At 31.9% G+C, this 25,534-nt stretch overlaps 1 protein-coding gene across 2 annotated transcripts in view; it reads right to left on the bottom strand.

Annotated features, from left to right (window-relative positions):
• Window positions 1–258: 258 nt before the first annotated feature.
• Window positions 259–25,534, bottom strand: part of LOC134720726 (uncharacterized) — a 42,764-nt gene continuing 17,488 nt past the window's right edge. For both annotated transcript variants that reach the window (XM_063583186.1, XM_063583185.1), the window contains 19 exons: window positions 23,685–23,891; window positions 22,753–22,969; window positions 21,995–22,132; window positions 21,112–21,383; window positions 19,770–20,294; window positions 17,767–17,931; window positions 16,939–17,092; window positions 16,123–16,303; window positions 15,786–15,881; window positions 14,701–14,970; window positions 13,775–13,902; window positions 12,736–12,965; window positions 11,709–11,847; window positions 11,048–11,291; window positions 9,751–9,871; window positions 8,730–8,880; window positions 7,820–7,932; window positions 6,849–7,056; window positions 259–3,789 (listed from right to left, as the gene is read on the bottom strand). In XM_063583186.1, the coding sequence (XP_063439256.1) occupies window positions 3,156–3,789; window positions 6,849–7,056; window positions 7,820–7,932; window positions 8,730–8,880; window positions 9,751–9,871; window positions 11,048–11,291; window positions 11,709–11,847; window positions 12,736–12,965; window positions 13,775–13,902; window positions 14,701–14,970; window positions 15,786–15,881; window positions 16,123–16,303; window positions 16,939–17,092; window positions 17,767–17,931; window positions 19,770–20,294; window positions 21,112–21,383; window positions 21,995–22,132; window positions 22,753–22,969; window positions 23,685–23,808 (4,110 nt within the window). In that variant the 5' untranslated portion in view covers window positions 23,809–23,891 and the 3' untranslated portion in view covers window positions 259–3,155. The remainder of the gene's footprint in view (window positions 3,790–6,848; window positions 7,057–7,819; window positions 7,933–8,729; window positions 8,881–9,750; window positions 9,872–11,047; window positions 11,292–11,708; window positions 11,848–12,735; window positions 12,966–13,774; window positions 13,903–14,700; window positions 14,971–15,785; window positions 15,882–16,122; window positions 16,304–16,938; window positions 17,093–17,766; window positions 17,932–19,769; window positions 20,295–21,111; window positions 21,384–21,994; window positions 22,133–22,752; window positions 22,970–23,684; window positions 23,892–25,534) is intronic.

The raw sequence follows: 25,534 nt of genomic DNA on the forward strand, positions 1-25,534 counted from the left end.
CGTTTGCGTGCATTTGGGGATTAAAATGTTTTACGTTTGCGCGCATTCATTTTACAGGTAAACGTAATCAAAAGCTGCGTGCAAATGTAATGGTAATGGGCGCAAACGTAATGCATCGCCCTAAATCCACCTCTGAGAACCTTTGTATAAAAAGAACACTCTTTTAATTCTTTATTTCAACATTCAAAACTAAGTGAACACAGTTTAAAAACCACATAAATTTCTTCATAAAATATATGTGTATAATATAAAAACATGATGTATGCCAATTTAATTAGCACTAATTCAATGTATATAATAAATATTTTTGAAATCTATGTATATATAAAATATATGTGTGGAATGTTCATAACATGGATAATTTGTGATATCTATGACTGAATAATATATATGAATAAAATAAATAATTACATCTTTTGATTTAAGTATTAAAGTTATAAGTATTTAAGTTATGGTCAGTTTTAATCCTGTTTACAATGTAAGATGGATTCATTTATTTTTATTAATACAAATATTTGGGGATTGAAGAAAATAAATTTAGTGGTTCCTCTACTTTACATTCAAACTTATAAAAAATTATACTTTAGTGAAAATTTAAAATTGTGATTAAGCCATACCCCACTTGCATATGTATGGCAAATTTTGCAATTTTTGTATTCACAAAGGTATGAACTCAAGAACAGTGAATCCGACAGCACCCAAATTTTAATTTGATCTGTGTTTGGTGGGACCAAAAAAAGAATCCAAAGAAATTAATGGTTTCTTTCTAGATACTATAACAAGGTAGATAACTCTATGGTATCAAAATGCAATCAAACTTGAAAACCAAATGATATGAAATATAAGCTTTCACTTCTTTTCAAAAAATTAACTTCTTGTCATCTCAAAGAATGAATTTGTGTAGAATTTTATGCTTGTTTTTAAAATTTGAATAGGGAACATACTTTATATTATTATAACAACAAACCAATGTAATGTTACAATAATAAAATTTTATGAGTAGATAAATTAGGTTTAAGGGATTTCTAACCAAAAAATTAACAAAAATTGTCACTTTTTAAAATAATTTGTTGATTTGCTAACATTTTGTTTTGAACCTCAATGCATATTTAATTACAAAAAAGAGTTCAAAATGCATTCATTATTTAATATGTGCAATCAATCATTGAAAATTTCTTGAATTTGTGACAAATTATGAGATAATTCAATTAATGTTTTCATTTGACAACCTACTATAGCTGTTATTGTATACTGTAAATTCAGATATTATTGCGATGTTTTTATTATTGCAAAAAATGCGACAGAGTTATAATCGCAATAATTTCAACCCACATTTTGATTTATTGTATGAGAATCAAACAGGACTTTCTCAATGATGCAAAAATAAAAATCATGTAATAGTCTTAAATGACAAAATCGCAATAATTAGTGAATTCACAGTATCCTAAAATTGAAGCTTGTGTCCATTGTTTTAATGATGCAAAAGTACCAGCCTATATAAGTCCCTGGTTCATAAAAGTGAGGCCCTGACAAATACATATTTATGGATTTCTTTGAATTTATGGAGATAATCTTGTTTTCAATCCAACAACACAAAAAACACAACAGATCGTTCAAACTTTTTTAACAATTGACACATTAACAGTATTTTAATCTTAATGTGGTAAAGAATTAGCTGACCATTAAAAATGATAAAATATGACAAATTTGCTGAAAAACAAACAATAAATGATTAATGATATGGCATGACATCAGAATATAAATAGAGAGATCTAACAACAAAAAAACAATGCTTATATACATAACATTAACATAATATATTCTTCTTTTGTTGAATGGAAGACAACATCCATCTACTACTTTTTTATTATCAACCAAATAGTTCGTTCTTTAAAATGTTTATTAAATGCTCACTTCCCAAGTGGTTGCCGCTGAATGCTTTGGTTATACCTAAAACAAGAATCGAAGATATCCTCTTAATGGGTTCAGGGGCAACCAAGACAGGCTTAAAGTAAGAACAAATACTAACACTATTCAGTTTTACAAATTAAGCCAGCACTATTTTTATAAGAGTAGTCCTTCAACAAAACTTCTGTGTATAACTGCATCCTACAAATGATACTACCTTGCAAAGGTTAATATTATACACATGTGTATCTGAAACATAGTTAAAAGAAACACATTTATCTTTTCAAATTGTGTACACAAGACGTCTACATAAGACAGGAGTGACATCTCAATTATTTTTTGGAAAGCATGAATTCAAGTATGTGGAAGCTTCAAAATCTTTAAAATACAAAAAGCACCTTCACTAAGTGTGTTTTTTTATTTTAAATTTACATAATATTTCTTAATGAACAGGCAAGAACAGCATCAGAAAAACCTCAATTTACTTATACATTTCTTAAGTGATCCCCTATTAAAATTTCACAACTTTAAGACCATCATTCTTATTACTTCAAAATAACTGTTTCCCTTAATGATTTGTTAAATGAATAAAATAAAAATACTCATGTATGGCACAGGCTGAATTTAACAGATAAAGTTTGTCATTGCTGGTGATAATAAGGATCTAATTATTTCCATCAAGATATAGTTATGTTAAAGATTAGAACTGGCATGTTTCTCGTTAAAATTCTTTGAAATATTTTTGAAAAATAAAGTTACCGAAGATCCCTTAGTATTTAATATTATTAAAGAATTGTTTATTTTAGAACTGTCATACTGGTTTTTTTCTGTAAGACTGCTCAGGCATCCAGGATAATTAAAAATACAAAGTAAAAAAACATAGAAACACTTACATTTAATTTTAAAATTAACTTTACCTCAAAACAAAACTATAAAAGTATTTTTGTAAGAAAGAATTTAAAGGATAGGCTGCAGTTTTTCATTGAGAAAACTGCAATAAAAATAAAATAAAAAGTTTGCAAATCAAATTTTTTTTTTCTGTATTATTAAAAAAAGAGATGTGGCATAATGTGAAAACTTCAAGGTTACTTTTCATTAAAATAGATACTGCTTAGATTTTATTTACTCAGTACATAAAATCAGATTTTGACAATAACAGATAAAATCACATTTTGACAAAAACAGATAAAATCACATTTTGACAAAAACGGACCAAATCTATTGACCGCATAAAAAGTATGTAGAGATCATACAGAGGTAATAGTCTGACACATTTCAAAGGTTAAATTTTGACAAAGCTCTTTTGAATTGTCACTAAAATAATCACTAGTCTCGTCTCCCCGATCTCCTTTCTCACTTGACGTAAGTAATGGAAGACATTGTGAAAATGATGAGGGGATTTCATGTGAATGTCGATGGGATTTATTTGAGATGGATCCTGTTGGACTAATGTCTGGGACTTCATAATGATCATTACTATATTTATCTTTTTGAAGAGTCTGTGGCGTTCCAATGCTGTTACTTCTTTGTCGTCCCGGAGGACTTGAGGGACTGAATGGAGGTTTGACCAATGTTTTTGTAGGTGTCAACAATTTTATACTTTGACTCGTGCCACTCAAACGTTTTGCATCCTGAGAACTTTGAGACAAACGGTTAAAAAAGTTAAGAAAATTGGTGGAATGTGATTTGGTCATTGTTGAGTGACAAGACGTTGATTTAAATTCTATTGGGTCTAGATCATCAGCAAGATAGACACTGTTAGTTGGAGCATCTAGACATGGCTCCAAAAATGAAGGGTTGGCTTTCAGAAACCTAATGATATCTATTAAGTCCAAACGATCCTTTGATTCCGATGCCAAACAATTATATATGAATCTGTATCTGAAATAGGAAAAAGAAAAAAAATGATTAAAATACCTTTTTTTTTATAAAGATATGACATTACAATTTTTTAAGAGTGCAAAGGAATTCATTGTATATGTAGCAAATGAAAATTTGAGAACCACATAACATTTCATCCAAAACAGTTATAATTTTTTACAGACATGTCCCAATGAAAAGTAAAATCACAAAAATACTGAACTCAGAGGAAAATCAATACGAAAAGTCCATAATCACATGGCAAAATCAAATAACAAAACGCATCAAAAACGAATAGACAAGAACTGTCATATTCCTGACTTGGTACAGGCATTTTCAAATGTAGAAAATGGTGGATTAAACCTGGTTCTATAGCGCTAACCCTCTCTCTTTAATAACAGTCTCATCAAATTCCGTTATATTTTCATGATGCGTTAAATAAACAGTCACAATTAATAAAATAGTCAAAATATGGGTACATCAGTCATCATCGCATAACAATTTTAAAAGGGACAATTTAACAGAACACAAAAACATCTATCTTCGAACACATGGATTGACTTGAGTGTCTGACGTCATAAAATTTGTATACGTCACATAAATTTGTCGTTCAATGTGCATACAAACAGTTTTAAAATTTACATAGGCAATGTAAGCATACAGAGTTAAAAAATCAACAGTATGTAAGAACAAATTACAGAAATAGACCGAGATATAGACTACCAAAAATTATAGGTAGAATTTATGAGAATCCAAAAATAGTTAATTCCACTACGTGATTGAATGATTTTGACGTTTGTGGTTCAACGTATATAGTAATTCATAATAGTAATATATCATAATGACAAAAAATTTGTAAGGGTTCCGCGGAACCTAGTGTCTCGCCTACTTTTGTTGTAAATTGCAGGCTCAACAAAAATGAGGAAAAAAATCAATAAAAAAAATATTCCTCTTGATACTATCTTTTGATTGTAAGAAGCTTGTGTCCAAGTTTGGTAAAAATCTAGGATAGTAATAAATGTTCTGAAAACTTTAACTGCAGACTGTATGTAATGTTAACTGGAAGAAAATCTAAGTCCATTTAAAAGTAAAATACAGAAAAAATGGAGTTATTTTTTTACAAAATTTACTTCTGGATACTATCTTATGATCATAAATAAGCTTCTGTCCAAGTTTGGTACAAACCCAGGATATTTTAAGAAAGGTATTAAAATTTTAAAAACTTTAACCACAGAGTGAATGTAATGTTTCCCCACAGAAAAACTAAGTCCATTTAAAAGTAAAATGTGGAAAAAATGGAATTTTATTTTTACAAAATTTACTTCTGGATACTATCTTATGATCATAAACAAGCTTCTGTGTAAGTTTGGTACAAACCCAGGATAGTTTAAGAAAGGTATTAAAATTTTAAAAACTTTAACCACAGAGTGAATGTAATGTTTCCCCACAGAAAAACTAAGTCCATTTAAAAGTCAAATGTGGAAAAAATTGAATTTTATTTTTACAAAATTTACTTCTGGATACTATCTTATGATCATAAACAAGCTTCTGTCCAAGTTTTGTACAAACCCAGGATAGTTTAAGAAAGGTATTAAAATTTAAAAAACTTTAACCACAGAGTGAATGTAATGTTTCCTCGCAGAAAAACTAAGTCCATTTAAAAGTAAAATGTGGAAAAATTTACTTCTGGATACAATCTTATGATCATAAACAAGCTTCTGTCCAAGTTTGGTAGAAATCCAGTATAGTTTAAGAAAGTTATTAAAATTTCAAAAACTTAACCACAGAGTGAATATTTGTGGACGCCGCCGACAACGACACAACGACGGAATGTATGATCGCTTAGTCTCGTTTTTTCGACAAAAGTCGAAGGCTCGACAATAATAGACCAAAATAATACTGACGGGATCTTAAAAAGTACAGAGTCATGTAATAAGAACAAAAGAAATACAAAGAGTCGAATATACAAAACAAAAAATGAAAGCCAATACACACACATTGACGAGATGTATAAGTACCGAGCCACGTCAAATGGATATCACATAAAACCATTCAACAGTAAAAGTAATGTTAATAATAGAACAAAGATAAATGAATTCTCTGTTCAGAGTTTGTTGTCAGTTGGACATACGGAATTCTAACAAATGTACATTCATAAGTATTTTTTAGTTTCTGATCAGAGTTTTATTGCATAAATAAAGAGTATATCTAACAACTGTAATCTAGTAAGTGTTCAACACTGTAATTTGATGAAACTTATACCAATATTTAAGATGTTCTGTGAGTTTAAGATCTCCATAACAAAAGTTAAACAAGAATGTGTCCAAAGTACATGGATGCTTTATCAGCGCTATCATTTTCTATGTTCAGTGGACTTTGAAAATGGCGGAAAATCTCTAATTTGTCATCAAAATTAGAAAGATCATATCATAGGGAACATGTTCACTAAGTTTAAAGTTGATTGGATTTCAAATTCATCAAAAACTTCCTTAACCAAAAACTTAAACCTGAAGTGGGATGGACAGACAGAAAAACAGACACACAGATCAGAAAACATAATGCCCATAACTGGGGCATAATGATAGATTATTGTTGATTATCTCAACAAGATTGATTTTCTCGCTTGAGCAGGAACAGTGAAAGTGAGAAAAGCAATCGAGTTGAGATGACCAATGATAATCTGTTTATCGCTATTTTCCCTATGACGACGTTGTCAATTTCAATGTCAATTTTGTTAGCAACGCCACATGGTCTCCTTAGTTTCAAGCGATAATTTTTCCATCTCAAGCGAGAAGCATGATATGAAAATTATCACAAAAAAAGATCAAAGGAAAAATGCACAAAAAAGATTATTTCAAATCCTACAGACAATCTCAAGGACATCTTGTAATTAAGACAAAGTATTTCAAGTGTCAATGGTATTTTTTTCTTCTTTTTTGCTTGTATTAACAACCATTTAGCATACAATATTGGCTTACATTATAATTAGTAACCTCTTAATGTTTGGAAAATTAAATAACAACAGAAGAAAAAGATCAATGAAGACTAAAAGGAATGCAAATGAAGTAATATAAACTTACATATCTTCAGGACAATTTCCTGGTAATATTAGTCTGTTTTGATTCTTTACATATTCTATAACTTGGTTATTAGTAAGACCTTGGTATGGAAAACTACCAAATGTGACAATCTCGTACAACAATACTCCATAGCTCCAAATGTCAGACTTTGAAGTAAACAGTCCATCCCATAAACTTTCTGGTGACATCCATCTAACTGGTAACATACCTAAAAAACAAAGAGAGGCTTATACTATTCTAAAAATGAGTGTAGTCTGGGCTGTGATTTGTTCGATGTTCAAATAATACACATTTTTATTTACGGGCCAGATGATGCCCACCTCAGGGTGAGGGATTTTCTTGCTGCATTGTTGAAGACCCATTGGTGGCCTTCGGCTGTTGTCTGCTCTATGTTCAGGTTGTTGTCTCTTTGACATATTCACCATTTCCATTCTCAGTTTTATTTCTTAATACCATTTATACATGACAAGCACACATTAAAAAAAAAATAATGCACAGAAATCTACATGTTGATTTAATTGGACTCTGTGTCCTTGGTTTGCAAACAGGATCTGACACTGCTCCTCTTGGTACTATTTCAAAAGACAAAGAAGAGGTAATGTAACTTCTATACATAAGGATATAACATAGTTAAAGTCAAATGACTGCTTTCTCATACTGCAAACTTATCATAATCTGCATGAGGGATTTTAAGCATAAGCTCCTACAACATTGTCATAAGTATTCTTAATCTATTTTAATATATTGTTTTCCTGAGTACATTTGTGCTTAAATATCCAGATAATCTTTTAGAATGTTTGAGGTATTCTGTTTATAATAAAGAGTTTCAAAATTTAGGTCAACATGGGTGAAATCTCCATCAATTGGGATAGTTGGCATACATACTTTCTGTAATGGGGTCTTAATTCTTTAATGGATCTGATTTATATAATGTCCATCTTTTCTTACTGCACCTGTATCATATCACTTACCTTTTTTAGTAAATCTATAATAATCAGATTCAATAATTGGTCTAGTCATTCCAAAATCTCCTATTTTTACTGTTAGATTGGAATGAACTAAGCAGTTTCTGCAAGCTAGATCTCTGTAAAATACAAAGTACAAGACTGTATTTATAAATAACCTCTTTTATATATAGTCATGTAAGCTCATACACAAGTGTTTTATCAGTAATTCTCTTGCAACTGATAAGTGCAATTTCAATTCTATTGAAACTGAAAGCTAATGAAATGTTTATTAGGGTATTGCAATTACTATTGCTCAGTACAATTGAATGACAGAAACACATTATAATAATAGCTCATACAAAGTTAAAATCCATTGACTTCTAGAAACTGTAGAGATCAACTTATATTGTTAATGCAGAGGCTGTTTACAAGTTCCACTCCTTAAATAGTCATAATTATGAGCCCCCCTTTAAAATACAGGATATGCATCTGCTCACAAACTTGATAACACGTCTAGCATGCGGTCATTAGACAAATGACAATTTAACAGAAGACTGCATGAGTAAGTGTATTTGATATAACAATATTATAGAAATAGTTGCTCTTCTCTACCAAATGAACAGCTGATCCAGAGATATGTCTTTTGTTATTACCCAGGTGTTGCTTTAGTCTTTGTCAAGGCAACACATGTCATACTGTAATTTCACAAATTATTGCCATGTTTTTTTAATGTTGCCAAAATACGACAGGGTTATAATCCCAATAACTTTAAACTCCCATTTTAAAATTTTTGATGAAAATTAAGAAGGATTTTTATCAATATCGCAAAGTTAAAATTGCATTAAAGTCCAAAATGACAAAATCGCAATAGTAAATACACACAATAATTTCTAAATTTACAGTAAATATTTTCCATTATTATAACAGATCTTACCTATGCACATATTTCAAGTCATGCATATATTTGAGACCACTGGCTACATCCAATGCCATTTGTGTTAGTCTTTCTGAACTGATATCAAATGCTTCTTTGCAATCACTTCCTACTAAATTCCTACGCGATAATAAATAAGTCTTCAAGTCACCTGCAACAAGAAAGTATTAATGTGAAAATTGTCCTCATTCAAATATGATAATGCAGAAAAACTGAAATTGTAATTAACATAAAATAAAATAAAATCGGGGGGGGGTTGTAATAGACAATAGAAGCTGTTTATCATAGTAGACTTTTGACAAAATTTCCAAACTGATATGAATTATTAGTTCCTAATATTTTATATAATCTGTCAATATATGTATAGGTCATTAACAGATACGGAATTATTCTTGCAAAATTCTGAATATGTCCATAGTTTTTTTTTTGTACACAATTTTTTTCTCTTCAAATAGTGTCATCTTTTTATGCTGTACTGATCATGAACTTATAATTGTTCCTTTTTTTCCTTTTACTTTTCTAAAAAGAATCGGGATGCCACTGGGATATAGTTTGAATCTACTGTTGCAGATTTTGGAAAGGCATGCAGTTGTCTCCCTTGGGAAAAGTCCAAAATCCTATTTTTGATCTATTTTCATCATCTAAATTGTGCATCCAGGACAACCTTTTAAAAAGCTGTAGTTCTAGTCTACATTGTGTAAGTTGGAAAGTATGCAGAACCAAAAATTATTGTACAGTCATTGAACTTTTTCTCTCAAATTTATACCATATAGGAGGGAGGGTAGGAGGGGTCCTGATCCCGAAATCCCGGGGTTAAAACCAACATAGTCCAGAGGTCCCGAAATTCAAATAAAGAATTCCAGGATCCTGAAAGGGTCAATCCTGAAATCCGGAGCTTAAAAACACCCATTCCCGGAGTCCCGATAAAGGTCATATCCCCACTCATATAGGAAGGTATACTGCATACAAATCATGACTGCTATAGTTATATAAAAAATCTATATTTGTGTTGGTAACATACCATGCAGATGGTACTCCATAACTGCATAGACAGGCTCTCCTCTGGTACACACACCCAATAACTGTACAATGTTAGGATGTTTAAATCTCTTCATAATATCTGCTTCACTTAGGAAATCAATCTGAAATATAGAAAATCCTTTCTTTAATTTTGCGCTATTTTCATATTTCTTGACCGGTGTGAGAACAATGTTTCTCCTCACTAGTGAAAAACCTGTTCTCTGCAAATGATTGGTCAAATTTTAATTGTGATGTTAACTTTTCTTTGTTTCTTCTGAATGCTCCTATTGTGACCTCATGAAAAAAAGGGCGACCATGCCTGATGACACCAAATAAAAAGTACACAACTTTCTTCAAATCTTTGAAACAGAAGTATAAAATCATTACAAAAACAGATTCCACCACTATAACTTGTGTATTATGATATTTCTCCACTCTCGACAGTTAAATTTTAATTATTTAAAAAGCTCAGCAAGCCTCGCACTTTAAATAATAAAATTTAACTGTCTCGGATAGAGAAATATATCGTAACACACTTGTTGCAGTTATGGAATCTGTATGTAATAAACAGGTCTACCACTGACTTGCTGTGATTGGTTTAACATGTATATATTCTGGAGTAAAACTGATCATTCCCTTTCATTGAAGGCATACATTTTTTTAAAATAAATAAGGCCGTTAGTTTTCTCATTTGAATGGTTTTACATTGTCTTATCTGGACCTTTTATAGCTGACTATGCGGTATGGGTTTTGCTCATTGTTGAAGGCCGTACAGTGACCTATAGTTGTTAATGTATGTGTCATTTTGTTGTTTTGTGGATAGTTGTCTCATTGGCAATCATACCACATCTTCTTTTTTATATACAAGCTATCACAAAAATTTTGCTTGTACATGAAGTGCTGTTAAATTTCAAACTGTCAACAAACAGGAAGTGGCTTTTATTGATGTAGAAATTGTTTACTTATTACGACTAAAATATGGAGTATCTTGTCATAATAATAGATTATCTCAAAGCCAAACTGTTGATTGTTCAAGCATAACAAAAGTTTTCCCTAATGTATTTAAAGAAGATGTTAGAGTGTCAGAAGTATCCTTTAAAGAATTTTTTTTAAATTTTAGACCTTTCTACATACATTCTTATTTATATCCTTCAAAATATGTTAAGGAAAAACACTGGAGACTACCTTCTGCAGAGGGGATCTTACAGTGTTAAACTGTCAGGGAAAAATCTAAAGTGATCGTCTTCAGCCAATTGTACTCAATAAATCACTGTCAAAGATTGAATCATATAACAAACCTTTTCATCAACTCTAGCGCCAATTTTTAATGCTTTAACTGCTACAGCAACCCATCCACGACCATCAAGGAAAGCTTCTCCACCAAATACTGTTCCAAACGCTCCTTCTCCCAATTTTCTGTTCAAAACAACTTTGTCTCTTGCCATCTCCCATTCATCCAAAGATAAACAAGGAGACATGTCGGGAGAGAGCAAACCCAGTTCTTTCATTCTTTCATGTGTTTTTCTCATTTTGGCATCATATCTAAAATCGATATTTTAGAAAATTGACTCATTGATTACTTAATCCATTTAAGATATAGAAATTAATAGACAGTCTCAGACACAGTGATAACAAATCTGTCTCAAGTTTGCAGAATTCTTCAATCAATATACAATTTTCTTATCCAATTTTTTGATAAACCTTTTCAAAGTACCCTTCTTCAATTACTATACAATTTTTTCTAATGTATTTAAAAAAAAAACTTCTGAAAGTATAAGTATGAGTATGCTTTAACTATCATACAGCTGGTTGAGGATTCATTGATGTGTAGCCAAAAGCAGAGAAACAATACATATGAAACTACAGATAAACATATTTACAAAGGGAGATAATTCGTTCATACTAATGCATAAACATCTATTTCTTTTATCATGAAAGCTTAAGAGAAAATCAAATTACCTGAATTTTATAAAAACTAGCACCAATACAACTAAAATGAGGAAGACACCAAAACCAATGACATTAGCAATAACTATAGCCATCTCACAGGTTACGTCAAAAGCTCTTCGGAAAGTTTCTATTACACATTCTTCAACATCTACAAAACGTAATAAATATCATTTTTTTTATTAATACTTAATGAGACTGTAAGCTCTGATTTATGTTTGTTCATATATTGTTGTCAATTTGACGTAATTTTATGTGACTGTAATACAAGTGAGAGGTTTGGCTGGAAATCAAAGCAGGTTTAATCCACCATTTTCTACATAAGAACATGCCTGTACCAAGTTAGTAATATAACAGATGTTATCCATTCATTTGATGTGTTTAAGCTTTTGAATTTGCTATTTGATTAGAGACATTCCTTTTTTCCTCCAAGTTCCCTATTTTTATTATTTTACTTTTTTAGTCTATTGTAGAATAGTTGGCTGTTAGGGATATCATCTTCACTTGCAGTCAAAAACATTCCAGACTAGGTAAATTTGAGAAAACAAATTAAGGCATCACTGTTTGAATGGTGGATTTTTTCTACTTGCTAATATTTGGCAGATTATTTTGTATCTTTCACACATTAAAAATAAAAATTAACATCATAACTTGTTTAAGACTTCACACAGAATAATCACATATTGTCTCAACTCAATATAAAAGGACAATTACTTCAACTTACAAATGGTAACTTGATAATGGTAAATCACTCTGAAATGTTTGAGTAAAGGAACTTGTTGTATTAAGTTTGAATTGTTTTACATTTGTTATTTGGGGCCATTAAAGCTGACTTTGCCATATGGGGTTTGCTCACTGTTGAAGGCCGTGCAGTGAACAATAGTTGTTTATTTCTGTGTCATTTGGTCTCTTTCGAAGAGTTGTTTCATTGGCAATCACACCACATCTTCTTTTTTATATCTAAAACGTTTTATGCTGCTACTGTTCAAAATAGCAAGGATAAAACCAAAGTATTATTAATATTTAGAGCTTTGCTTACCAACATGACCATCTGAAGGTCGTTTACCATGTGATGTTAACCAGCGTATCTTCTTTTCATCAATTTGTAGTTTACCACCATGTAAACCAGGAGTAAACTGTCCTACAAGTCTTGTTCCATTGTGGAAGTGTTGTAATATATTTATAGTTCCTGGTCGGTTACTGCCATTAAACTTGATATGTCCAGAAACCCCATGGAAATCTGTCTGATTCACATAGTCTGCTAGTTTCCTTTAAATGGAAAAGGATAATTTAGTTTCTATACTCTGTAAAATGCATAGAGATTATGAGGGTATCTTTGTCTAATCATTTATTTATTCATAGTAATATCTAGAAAATTTGTATTCATAACTTATAGTTCAGAAAAAAACAAATATTATATTACTATAAATTTCTTATTTCTATCATATGTGCACAGTTGTTAAAATTATCAATCCACTAAGCAATAAAGAGCTTTCACTTTTTCAAAGATACACATGTAATAGGGTTTAACGTTGAAGCACTAACATCAGAATCTTTTATTGCAAATAGTGAGGAAATATATAGCCTCGGAAAAAAGGGGGAAATATGAAACCCTTCATTTAAAGAAGACATTTTAATATATATGACTAAGATTTTCTTTGTTCAACTTTAAAATGGATTGAATTATACTTTAATGACAAACATTCTGCATATTTGCTTTATTCAATGGTCGAACTGATATACTGCCTAATAAAAATTACACAAATATGACCTAGCATTTTAGACTTGTTACTAGGTTTGTACTAACATGAGCAACACGACAGGTGCCACATGTAGGGCAGGATTTGCTTAACCTTCTAGAGCACCTGAGATCATTCCCAGTTGGTCATGGGGTTCGTGTTGCTTAGTCATTAGTTTTCTATTTTGTGTATACTTTTGTTTGTCTGTTTGTCATTTTATTTTTTAGCCATAATGTTGTTAGTTTATTTTCGATTCTTGAGTTTGAATGTCCCTCTGGTATCTTTCGTCCCTCTTTTACAGACTTGTGTATGGTAACCATTGAAATTCAATGCACTTACTGAGCTGTAGATTTGGAGTGAATCAGTTCCAAGGCTCCTGGTTCATTTTTGAACAGTTTATCTAAGGCATAGGCATAAACCCACACAGCATCATATACATAACTAGCAAAGGCACTCCCTGCTACTTTCTATAAAACAAAATAACATAGCTGGAAAAGTTGGAATCAATATTTACAAGGACAGTATTAATGTATAATTTGGGGTTTTAGTTTGAACATATATTATTTGCTTAAATATGCAAAAGGATGAGACACAAGTTAATCAAATTTATACAATTTTGATCACTATAGAAGGCTATATATACAATGACCAGCCAATGTCTGGTAACCTACATTTTGCAACAGTATACAATTGTTTCAGGAGTGCCCAAAGGATGTAGATGTAATAGACAACTTTCGAAATGGATGCATTTCCATCAAAAACTCTGATTTTAGTGAATATCATTTGTGTGTTTAGGGGCATCGTCACTTCCATTTCAATGTTGAGGGAGAAGTTGGAAAATTATAATACTTTATTGCACAATTTATTCGGCAAACTAAATTCTCATAAATGACAATCAGCACTGCTGTCATTAGGGAAATGTTATTAAGTTCTTATAAATAAAATTATTTCTAGTTCATCCTGCATAATGATGATCACTAAGATACTTGATGAATGTTGATACTGCAGGGATACAGGCGACACCCTCTATCTGGTAAATGACGTCACAAAGGCGCGCCTAATTGACGAGTTTTTTCCAGTGACGGATGAACTCGAAAGTGGTCTATAATATAGTTCATCATACCACTTTTAACAATGGTTCATACTTAAAGCAATTTTTTAGAAGACCCTTACATGACAATATGTAAACAACTCAAATGAGAAAATTAAAAGGCCTGATTTATTTACAAATCAATACCAAATTAAGGAAAAATCATTTGACTTACTGCGTCTCCAACACGTTTAGCATACATCTGTTTATACTGTCCAACTGTTATGTTCCCAACAATTAATGTGTTGTCTGAATCAGAAAATGTCTTTGATAATACAAAATAACCATCCGTAGCATACTTCATCATGTCTGACGAGCAAGGTACATTCTCCTGGGTCCGTGATTCTTTTGGACTAGGTGAGCTATTGTAAAAATCAACATCCCACCAGTCATTAGGGTACCAGGAAGGCAGAAACCAAACATAACCCTCTCGACTTGTCATTCTCTGGAATGGAAAGCATTTGTATCAAATATTTAATGTACATTGAGGTATAAAACTAATATACCATATGTGTTTATACCCTTATCAATTATAATTGAACAAGGTCAATAATAAATACATCCAGATTATATGGTGTTCGATTTATAAAAGGTACCAGGCTTATAATTTGTACAAATGTGCATGATTTTTCATTACATTAGAGCAATAATTGAAACAAACTTGAACAGATGAAAATTAACATATACCACCGGTAACATATTTTGATAGCATTACTTGATTTTCCTAAAATTTGTAATAATTAATTTTCCATTTTTGGCCCTTCTTCAACATTGCCAAAACTTCTGAAACTACAGTATACATGAACATACCATACATGATAATATCTAGAGGCTAGACAAAAGCATAAAATATAGACCTCACTCCTAGAGTGTTAGTGTAAAATAAAACTTTCGCTGAGCAGAGTGAGATATTCTTCTAGAGCCTCTTCAGATACTTTATTAAGCTGAAAACAACTCATGCATTGCAAATTTTAGGGGTGGGGGCACGCCCACAAAGCCCTGCATGAATCTGCCTGTACATGAAGGAATGGGGAGGAGGGGTCCTAATCCCGAAATCCCAGACTTAAGAACATGGAATCCTGAGGTCCTGAATTTTTTAAAATTAAATCCTGACATCCATAAATTCTTAAAAAGAATTCCTGGATCCCGAAAGGTTCAATCCTGAAATCCCTTGCTTAAAAACACCCAATCCTGAGGTCCCAATAAAGGTCCTACCCCCTCCCCCCAATTAAGCTTATAAATATATGATGTAGTACACACCTGTCTCCAAGCTTCACACATGACTGCTCTAGCTGCTGGCATGTAAAAGTCAGCTATAATTATTTTTACGTTCTTTGACCTCAAATCAGCAAATATCTGAAATGAAAAAAAAGAATTATACAGGAATTGTTAAGTTTTTAGAGAATATAGATCACATAAATTTTCATAAACTTCTGAACATAATCTTTATTTCAAACCATGCATTAACTAAAAACTAACATACATATTGAATCACTGCAATTCATTGAAGGGAATTTAATAAACTTCTCTGATTATTAAGTAAATCTTTCTCTACAAATATTTGAATATCTTACTTCTCTAAAAAGCTAAAACCCACCTCTGATACATCTGAGTTTTGTAGTGTTCCCTGGATGTTATGTTTGACAATGACAGAGACCCCTCTCTGATGGAGATATTCCTGGAGCATTAAATGATATTCTGGTAACTCTTGGCCTCCTTCAGACATGGCACCTAGCTGGTTCCAATTCATTGCATGGAAAAATTTCTCATATACAAACCTAAACACAATAATTATTATGGAATATATTAATGAAGTTGTTTATTTTTTGTGTTAATGACATTACATATGCTTGAGAGTAAGGTACAGTTAACATTTTAGATTAAACTCATTACTTTTTATTAATAAAATAAATGGGGAAAGTGTCAATGAGACACAGACAATGTCCCTGTTTGCATATAACTTTATAAAGGGGCATAACTAAAAAAATGGTAACAATGACGCCACCAAAGTTCAAACTTGATCAGTGTTTTGGGGTATGAAGCATTGTGCATAAGATTCATTCTATTTTGTTGGGGCATGCTAAAGTTAGAGAACAGAAACAAATTTCAAGTTTGCAAGGACAGACATGCAGATGTAGACAGACAATGGTAAAACTAAATGAATTGCCGTAGCCGTAATAATGTGCTAAAAGATATGTCCATATGAAAAAAATCATAATCATTACTTTTCACTTATCATCTGATCAATTACTGTAAACATTTCTTATGTATAAATTTTATATTGTACTAGTATCCTTCCCTTATTTTCAAAAAGACAGTTATCATGCATAATCAAATTCCTTTTTGACAACTGCTGATAGAACTACTAATATTTAGTGTTTACCAACTTTTTTTATTTTAATACAAAACTTACTTGTGATGACTAACTTCTGGGATAGTTCTGAAGAAGAAAGGGTAGTTAATTCTGTTTGACAAAGATGAAGCCTCAGCACCGTAACTAACAGTTAACATGTTAAAGTGGCGGGACAATGAGGCAATAGGTTCTGTCTCATCTGAACATGCTGGACCTGTAAACAAAATTAGCCTCTAAGATGTAGTGTGAAAAAAGTCAAAATACAGAAATAATAACTCCTGACTGAGCCAAGTTTCACTTATGATACAACAGTTTCAAGTTTCATAAAAATGCAGATATTATGCAACAGATCAGAAAACACATCAGAGTTTTAAACCAAATTTCAGGAAACTGTGATTTGTAATTACTAACGAAAATGTGAATGGACAATTAGAAGAATAGCAGGAATATCCCAATTCTTCTGAACCCAGGTATGAATTTTATAAAAAAAAAGTAGTGTAGTTAGAATATACTATCATATAAATAAAATTTATACTTTCAAGATCATCTGTCATAATTATTACTTCACTAATTATTTGCAGGTGTTAAAAAATGATATAATGAATACCTCGCTGAAATTTTTGCACATGTTTTCCAAATAACATTTTTTTTGTTATAACAGTGAATTTCATATCCTTGGATACAATTCATTTTCTATGAATTTATTTAGACCATGTATATGTTCTTATATTGCTGTCTACACCCCCCCCCCTTTTTCCACTTCTTTTTTCATTCATTATTTCTTGTCTTTCATACAAGTCTGTATCCACGTTATCAGAAGTCCTCTGTTGGATAAATGTTTCATTAGCACTCATACCCATCTCCTTACTTAATCTATAAGATATTCACCTAAAACTCCTGCAATAGGAATAGCTGATCGTTTTCCAACATATCTAATGAATTCTTTCAAAGCTATACCAGGCTGACACTGAGAATCGACAACAACCATTTCTAAGTCATGATTTGGTAATATATGACGATTCTGGTTAACAATGTCAAGTGCAAGCTTAGCTCCTGAAAAATGTAAAAAGTAAATGTACATAAAGCCTACTACAGTTAGTATGGTAATTAAATATCTTGCCAATTTTTTTTATAAAAAGTAAAATAAATAATGTAAGCTTCCAAAAACTCTATGGGAATTACCTCTTGAGATGCAATAACAAATCTTTAGTAGATTTAATTGTGCTCTTTTTTATTGATTCTATTTCAATATATATTAATTGTGGCATATATTTGAGCATTATTTAGGACAAATAAACCATGAGAAACATATAACTAGTTTAGGCACATGAAGGAACAAAACTTCTAATATTAATATTGGAAGTGTTCTTAAGGATGTACTTAGGTGAAATTTAAAAAATTAAGAAATTAAAATTGATACTCCATTTTGAAAGAGCACCTGTTAAGGAACAAAATAAGCTAAAAATATTGATCGGTAATGGACCTATTTTTCGGGATATTTGAGTTTTAAAAAAAGCGGGAAAAGCCTGACTCAGACTTTTACCTTACATTTGCATTAGTTTTATTTGGGTCTCAAATCAAAAGAACAATAATTCAGAAATTGCTTAAATTTTGAAAAATGGCCTTTTATGACCAATTGAAGACTCTTATACAGAAAATAAACTGTTATCACAGAGATATGTCTCGCCTTTTTGTAATTTTGGCAATGAATTGTGCCAATTAATGCTAATACAATTGCAAACCAAATATCAATGACCTACCACAAGTGGATCCCCATAAATTGACCTAATCACAAACTAATACATGTGATGTAAGCAAACCAATCAAAGTCAATAGACCATGACTGAGGGGGCGGAGCCAAATAATCTCCATGGTAATGAGATGTGACAATGCTAATACATCTGCATACCAGTTATCATTGATGTACCACAAGTGGATCTCCATAAACTGACCTAATCACAAAGTATTACATGTAAAGTAAGCAAACCATTCAAAGTCAATAGACCATGACTGAGGGGGCAGAGCCAAAAAATCTCCATGGCAATGAGATGTGGCAATGGTAATACATCTGCATACCAATTATCATTGACGTACCACAAGTGGATCTCCATAAACTGACCTAATCACAAACTAATACATGTAAAATAAGCAAACCATTCAAAGTCAATAGACCATGACTGAGGGGGCGGAGCCAAATAATCTCCATGGCAATGAGATGTGGCAATGGTAATACATCTGCATACCAATTATCATTGACATACCACTAGTGGTTCCCCATAAAACTGAGCTAATCACAAACTAATACATTGTTGACGCCGTCGCCGACGCCGGAAACAGCATACCTATGTCTCGCTTTTTGACTCCGTCAAGGCGAGACAAAAAATGGGTGTTATGGGGCAAAATATTTTACCCTGTATTGATGGAAAAATACCAAGGAGTATGAACATATTACACCAATTTACAAAACCTCACCTAAGTACATCCTTAAATCTCATCTGCAATCAAAAAGTAACATCTGATAATTTTCAAAGATTGATTGATAGATTGGTGTTTAATGCACCTTTCAACACTATTGTGCAATTTTGTGGTGGTTAGTTATTATTGGTGGAGGAAGCCGAAGTGCCCAGAGAGAACCACAACCTTTAGTCAGAAAACTGATAATCTCAATGAATTAAGATTGGAGTTGAGTTTACCTGCCCCTTGTGGGAATCGGAACTCACAACCTCAGTGTTGTTTGACTAGAGATATAGTACTTGGACTACTTAGAGCACTTGATCAACAAGACCCCTGATAATTTTTAAAGACACTAGCACAAATTGTTGAAAACTGCTTATATATATGTAGATATAGGTATATAAATATAAGTATAAATGACTTATAATTGAACTTACCCTGAATTAATCCTGGTTGTCGCCATCTAGATCCAGAAAGAGGAAAGAAACTAAGTAAGGATACTTTTATTTTACTGGATAAATTTGGTGGGATCCATTTTTGCCACTCATCTTGGTGGTATCTTAAATAACTGCAAGCAGCTTTTTCTGTAGATCCATAATATTTATAACGTTTAATAAACTGTTGAGTATAAATCTCATCAGTAAATTTCATTTTTGAGATCACATGATAAACTTCTGGAGCACTATAACGAATCTTTGTCCATACAAATTTTTTGTATTGATTTCCTTCAAAATCACAGTTGTTTGGATAAAAGAAAGAGTTCTTTTGGCACAGTGGGAAATTGATTCTTGTAACATTTTCTGTCGATGTCAAGATACTTGGATTTATGTCAAAGAAGAGAACGGGAAGACTTTTCTTTAATCTGTCTAGTACAAACATATTAAAATTGTCACCAATATATACAACATTAACAGGAAGACCAAGACTTTTGACCTGGGATATCAAAGCACCATTATCAAAATCTGAAAGTAAGAAAAAACATAATAACATATTGAATTATAAAGGATCATACTTTCTTTAGGCTAAAATAAATAAGAAGGACATATTTGTTTTTGTCTATTATTTTAGCATAAATCAGGATTTTATTTTAAGCTGGTTCACCTTTTGTTATAACCAGACCTTTTATACTCTAGGAGTTTTGCTCATGGTTGAAGATCGTCATGTGACCTATGCTTGTTTTCATCCTCATGTTTTAATATAGTCTCTGATGGATAGTTGTCTCATCAGCAATCATACCACATCTCCTTATTTTTATAATGATCACACAGAAAAATGTTATCTGTAAAAGCTGAACAAAGCCATACTGTAAATTCAGTAATTATTGTGTGCATTTATTATTGCGATTTTGTCATTTTAGACTAAAATGTGATTTTAATTTTTAAGATTTTGAGAAAAATCCCGTCTAATTCATATAAAATATTTCAAAATGTGAGTTTAAATTATTGCATTTACATCTCTGTCACATTTTTAGCAATAATAAAAACCTCGCAATACAATGCAATTTTTAAATTTACAGTATTCAGTCTTTTGTCTCAATCTGCAAATGGTATACCATTATGCAAAAGTTTTAAAAATATCAGCTGATTAGATTGAACAGATAAATGCACATGTATAAGCTGTAGAATGAAACTTTTCTATATATTTATTCCAGAAAGTTTATTTTTTGTGTACTCTTCTTTTTCTTCTAACTTTGGATTGAAGAATCATGTTTGTATCATTTGTGTCTCCTGTAACATCATTATTTTTATAAAAATATATATCATGGTATAAAATACTTGCCTGGAAAAGATGTTATCAATGTAGAACACTTAGAAAAATTGGTTTTTGGACAACCATAGCCATAAAAAATACCGTCCTCACAAATAGGACTATCACAGTAATGCTTGTTAGTTGTGTCGTTTACAATTGTCAGATTCTTAAGTAGCTCATACTGGCTAGTCAAGGCAAACTTTTCTGCCACACTCTTAGAAAACAGTGACCTCCAATGGTCTGATATGATCCCTAATCTCCATAGCTCATCAACCATGTGTGTAGAAGCAAACCAGCCTAATCTGAAAAAACCAGGAGGATAAAATGAATTCAATATTAACTTCTAAGCAGAAATTTGACCAGCACTTGTCATTGTCAGAAAGGAAACGTTTTATAAAAGAATTTCTGAATTTTGAGGTTTTTGTATTATTTTTTGTATTTTTGCTCTTCAGTGTTTTAATTACCATGATAACAAATTACAGAAACTAAATTTTCAAAATGTGCTAATTATGTTTTAACTATGTAATAGACATATTGTGTAAAATTAATATTTGTCCAAGGTAGTGCTTGTGTGCTTCAATGATTGTGGTTATTTCAGTGTAGAAAGGGTTGCTCTAAATTCTTTGTAGGAAATCAAAACTAATCCAGCGTTTTACTCATTCTAAGTAATAATTCTAGTATTCCATTACTAGTTTATAAATGATATCTGAGTAATTATTATAAGTCTGAGAAATTTTAATATAATCTTTCTTAAAAAAGCAAGCTCCTGAATACTTTTATTTAGGCCTTTTTTTGTCTGCAAAAGCCCTAATTTTGTTTTCTACTTAAGGTACGTGGAACCAACACTTGTTTTGTATATAGCTACCAAAAACGTTCCAATTAATCTAATGTGAATTCAACTAGTGTTTCATACCTTCCCTTTGGTCCAAGGAAGCCCACATTTTGTATTCTATCTGTATTGGTCCATGAACTTGTGTCATAACCATACTGAACTGGTACCTCCAGGTTGATCATAGAAACTGGTAACTTTGATATGGCTTCATCATTTTTACTAAAATCACAATAATAAAAGTTAATTCCTAATTCTTTTTACTATTTTCTTCTATTTTTAAGTGTTTAACTATTTGATGTAATTGTTGAACATTTGTTCATTGATTGTATTGGCCGATTCAAACCTTAAACATGCTTAACAAGTGAGACAAACACACCAACAAAAAAACATCAGGAAAATCAAGATCCTTAGAAACTTGGCAATACTTAATCTATTTTTGATTAAACAATAATTAATGAAAAAGTCAAAACTTAATCTGATGCTGTGTTGTTACACTACAGTCCCAGCTTAGAGGAGGGTTTTGCACCCTCAATCATGTTTAACCCCGCCACATTCTGTTTGTGCATGTTCAAAGTCAGGTGCCTTTAATTCAGTAGTTGTTGTATGTTGCTGCATATCATGTTTTTTCGTTATTATTTTATTAATTAATCAGACTGTCAGTTTTCATTTAGGCGACTTTTAAAGCTTTCTTTGTTGTACATGTATTAGTTTTGCTCATTGTTGAAGGCTGTACAGTGATCTTTAGTTGATAACTTCAATATCATTTGGTCTGTCCAGTGGAGTAGTGTCTCATTGGCAGTCATACCGCATCTTCTTACTTCTATAATGACTATCCTTACTTCTCTCCTTGATATGGATCCAGTCTTTTAAGGACATCTGATGTATTATATAATGCCCCTGATTGATAGTTTATTTGGATTTGACTATAGCCTATGATCTCCTCTAATAAAATCTTCAAGACATAGTTGGTGATATTCTGTGACAATCGATCACTGCCTTCCAGAACTATGGGAACACTGGAACCATAATGGTACAGTCGTTTCACTCTTGGCACATCTGTAAATCAACAATTAAAAAATAAAATATGGCTGAATATTGGGAGCAACAATTCGCTGATAATCTTACTATAAAGATACTCATTTGAAAATTATTATTTTCATTTCTTTGTATGTTTGGTTCTCCTAGTCGATACATTTTCCTGTTTTTACATATATTGAGCGCAGCTATTATATTGTGTTGAGCAGCTCATATTTTACAATATAAATTTGCAGATAACCTGATAATCAATTCATAGAGCTGTATTTGCATCTTTTGGAAGTGCTTTCTTTGTTTCACCAGGAAACCGGGAGATGACTTAATTTTGGGTCAAACTTATCAAAGTTGCCGTTGGTTGTAACATAATGACCTTGATGTTATGTCTGGGTCAAAGTTATTAAGGTGGAATAACCTTTTTGACGTCACAAACCGTGATATGCAATTTTACTAAGAGCTGAGCAGAGTGATATAGACAGTGGGACGATCCATAACTTCAAAGGGGGTCTCATTGGGGGGTTCCGATCCCCGATCCCGGATCCCGCTTACTGTTTTGTCAGATTCCCCTATCCCGCTTACACTATGTACGTAAGCAATTCTCATTTTTTTTTCATTTCCCGGGTCCCGCAAGACCTCATTTCCCGTTTTCACGACACAATAATTTGACTTTCCCGTGTCACGCTTACAAAAAATCGGCTTAGACCCCAATGAGACCCACTTCAAATACTGGTACACATACCTGGTATTTTACAGAAACATTTCTGCATACATTCTACGGACTCTTCAGAATAACCTATGTACAGGCAAACAACCAGAAGAGAAAGTAGATTCTTCAAAGTGCCTGGTGAATGGTATCCCATCATTCTTTATCTCCATGACAACTGGATCACATGATTCAATAAACATCCAAGTTTTGTCGCCCTCTAATTATCTTAGGAAACATTGTCTGAAAAAAGTAAATATAATTCCGGTTATACATTTAATTCACTAAACATTCTTAGTGTTATTTTTTCATCCTGCAGAAACCTTTTTAATTCTATTTACCAGTGCCCTAAACCTATACACCTTATCTCTATATAGAAAATCTGTCCCAGTTGACCCAAGAATCTGTCCCAGTTGACCCAAGAATCTGCCTTGCTTGATATTTTGACGTCATGCAACAATCACTTTTCCATTATGTAGCATATCAGATATATTTTTTACATAACAGAAATTAATTAGGTTATGTGTTGTTGTTTGAGCATAAGCCATGTACTTTATAAAACAATCAGTAAAACATGACCTTTTCCCATAAATATACATGAAAATCTTAATCCATTAGTCTTATATTTAATCATCTCCATAGCTATTGTAAAGGTAGAGTGTTCATTTTAAACTGAAATATCAAGCTGTATTTGCTTTTAAACTGACACTATTTTGCATTTTTATATATATATATATTGCACTAAATAAAATAAAAAGTCATTCTTTTAGATTACAAAGTCTTTATCTGACTAAGTTAATGTACTTTACATGTACAAGGTACATTTGTATTATATATGCACTTTTAAAGTATGAAATTTAAGTATAAACCCATTATGGGATTCCTGAAAGAATTTAAACATGACATGGTGACTGTGAAATAAGATATATGTTATAAAACATTTGTACTTTGATTGGAATAAATATTTTCTTTATTAACATTATCATAAATAACTAATAGTTGTATTGTTTTGCATGTTACAATTGTACTCTTTAGTTGTCTGGGAGAAACAAAAGTGCAACATGCAAATTATAATTGTTTGTTTCAGAGTTTATAGTGACGTCTATTTTCACTGAATTACACGTTTTTGTTTAACTGCCCCGCTGAAGCCTGCCTCTGGGTACAGGATTTACTTGCTGTGTTGAACCATTGCTGGCCTTGGGCTGTTTTCTGCTCTTTGGTCAGGTTGTTGTCTCATTGAAACATTCCCAATATGCATTCTTTATTTTTTTCATCTTTTATTTGAACCAGATACTTGGCAACTTTCAGTGCAATTATTTCTCCTGTCATGATAAGGACTGCAAGATAACCAGATACTTGGCAACTTTCAGGGCAATTATTTCTCCTGTCATGATAAGGACTGCAAGATAACCAGATACTTGGCAACTTTCAGGGCAATTATTTCTCCTGTCATAAGGACTGCAAGAGAACCAGATAATTGGCAACTTTAAGGGCAATTATTTCTCCTGTCATGATAAGGACTGCAAGATAACCAGATACTTGGCAACTTTCAGGGCAATTATTTCTCCTGTCATAAGGACTGCAAGAGAACCAGATACTTGGCAACTTTCAGGGCAATTATTTCTCCTGTCATGATAAGGACTGCAAGAGAACCAGATACTTGGCAACTTTCAGGGCAATTATTTCTCCTGTCATAAGGACTGCAAGAGAACCAGATACTTGGCAACTTTCAGGGCAATTATTTCTCCTGTCATGATAAGGACTGCAAGGGAACCAGATAATTGGCAATTTTAAGCAATGACAGCCATGATAGCCAATGAAATTTCAGCCTTCAAATTTTTGAAGATCTGTATGAATCAAAATCAGAGGATTCTGAATTGTATTCA

This window comes from Mytilus trossulus, chromosome 6 (genome assembly GCF_036588685.1).
Source record: "Mytilus trossulus isolate FHL-02 chromosome 6, PNRI_Mtr1.1.1.hap1, whole genome shotgun sequence".
NCBI lineage: Eukaryota > Metazoa > Mollusca > Bivalvia > Mytilida > Mytilidae > Mytilus > Mytilus trossulus.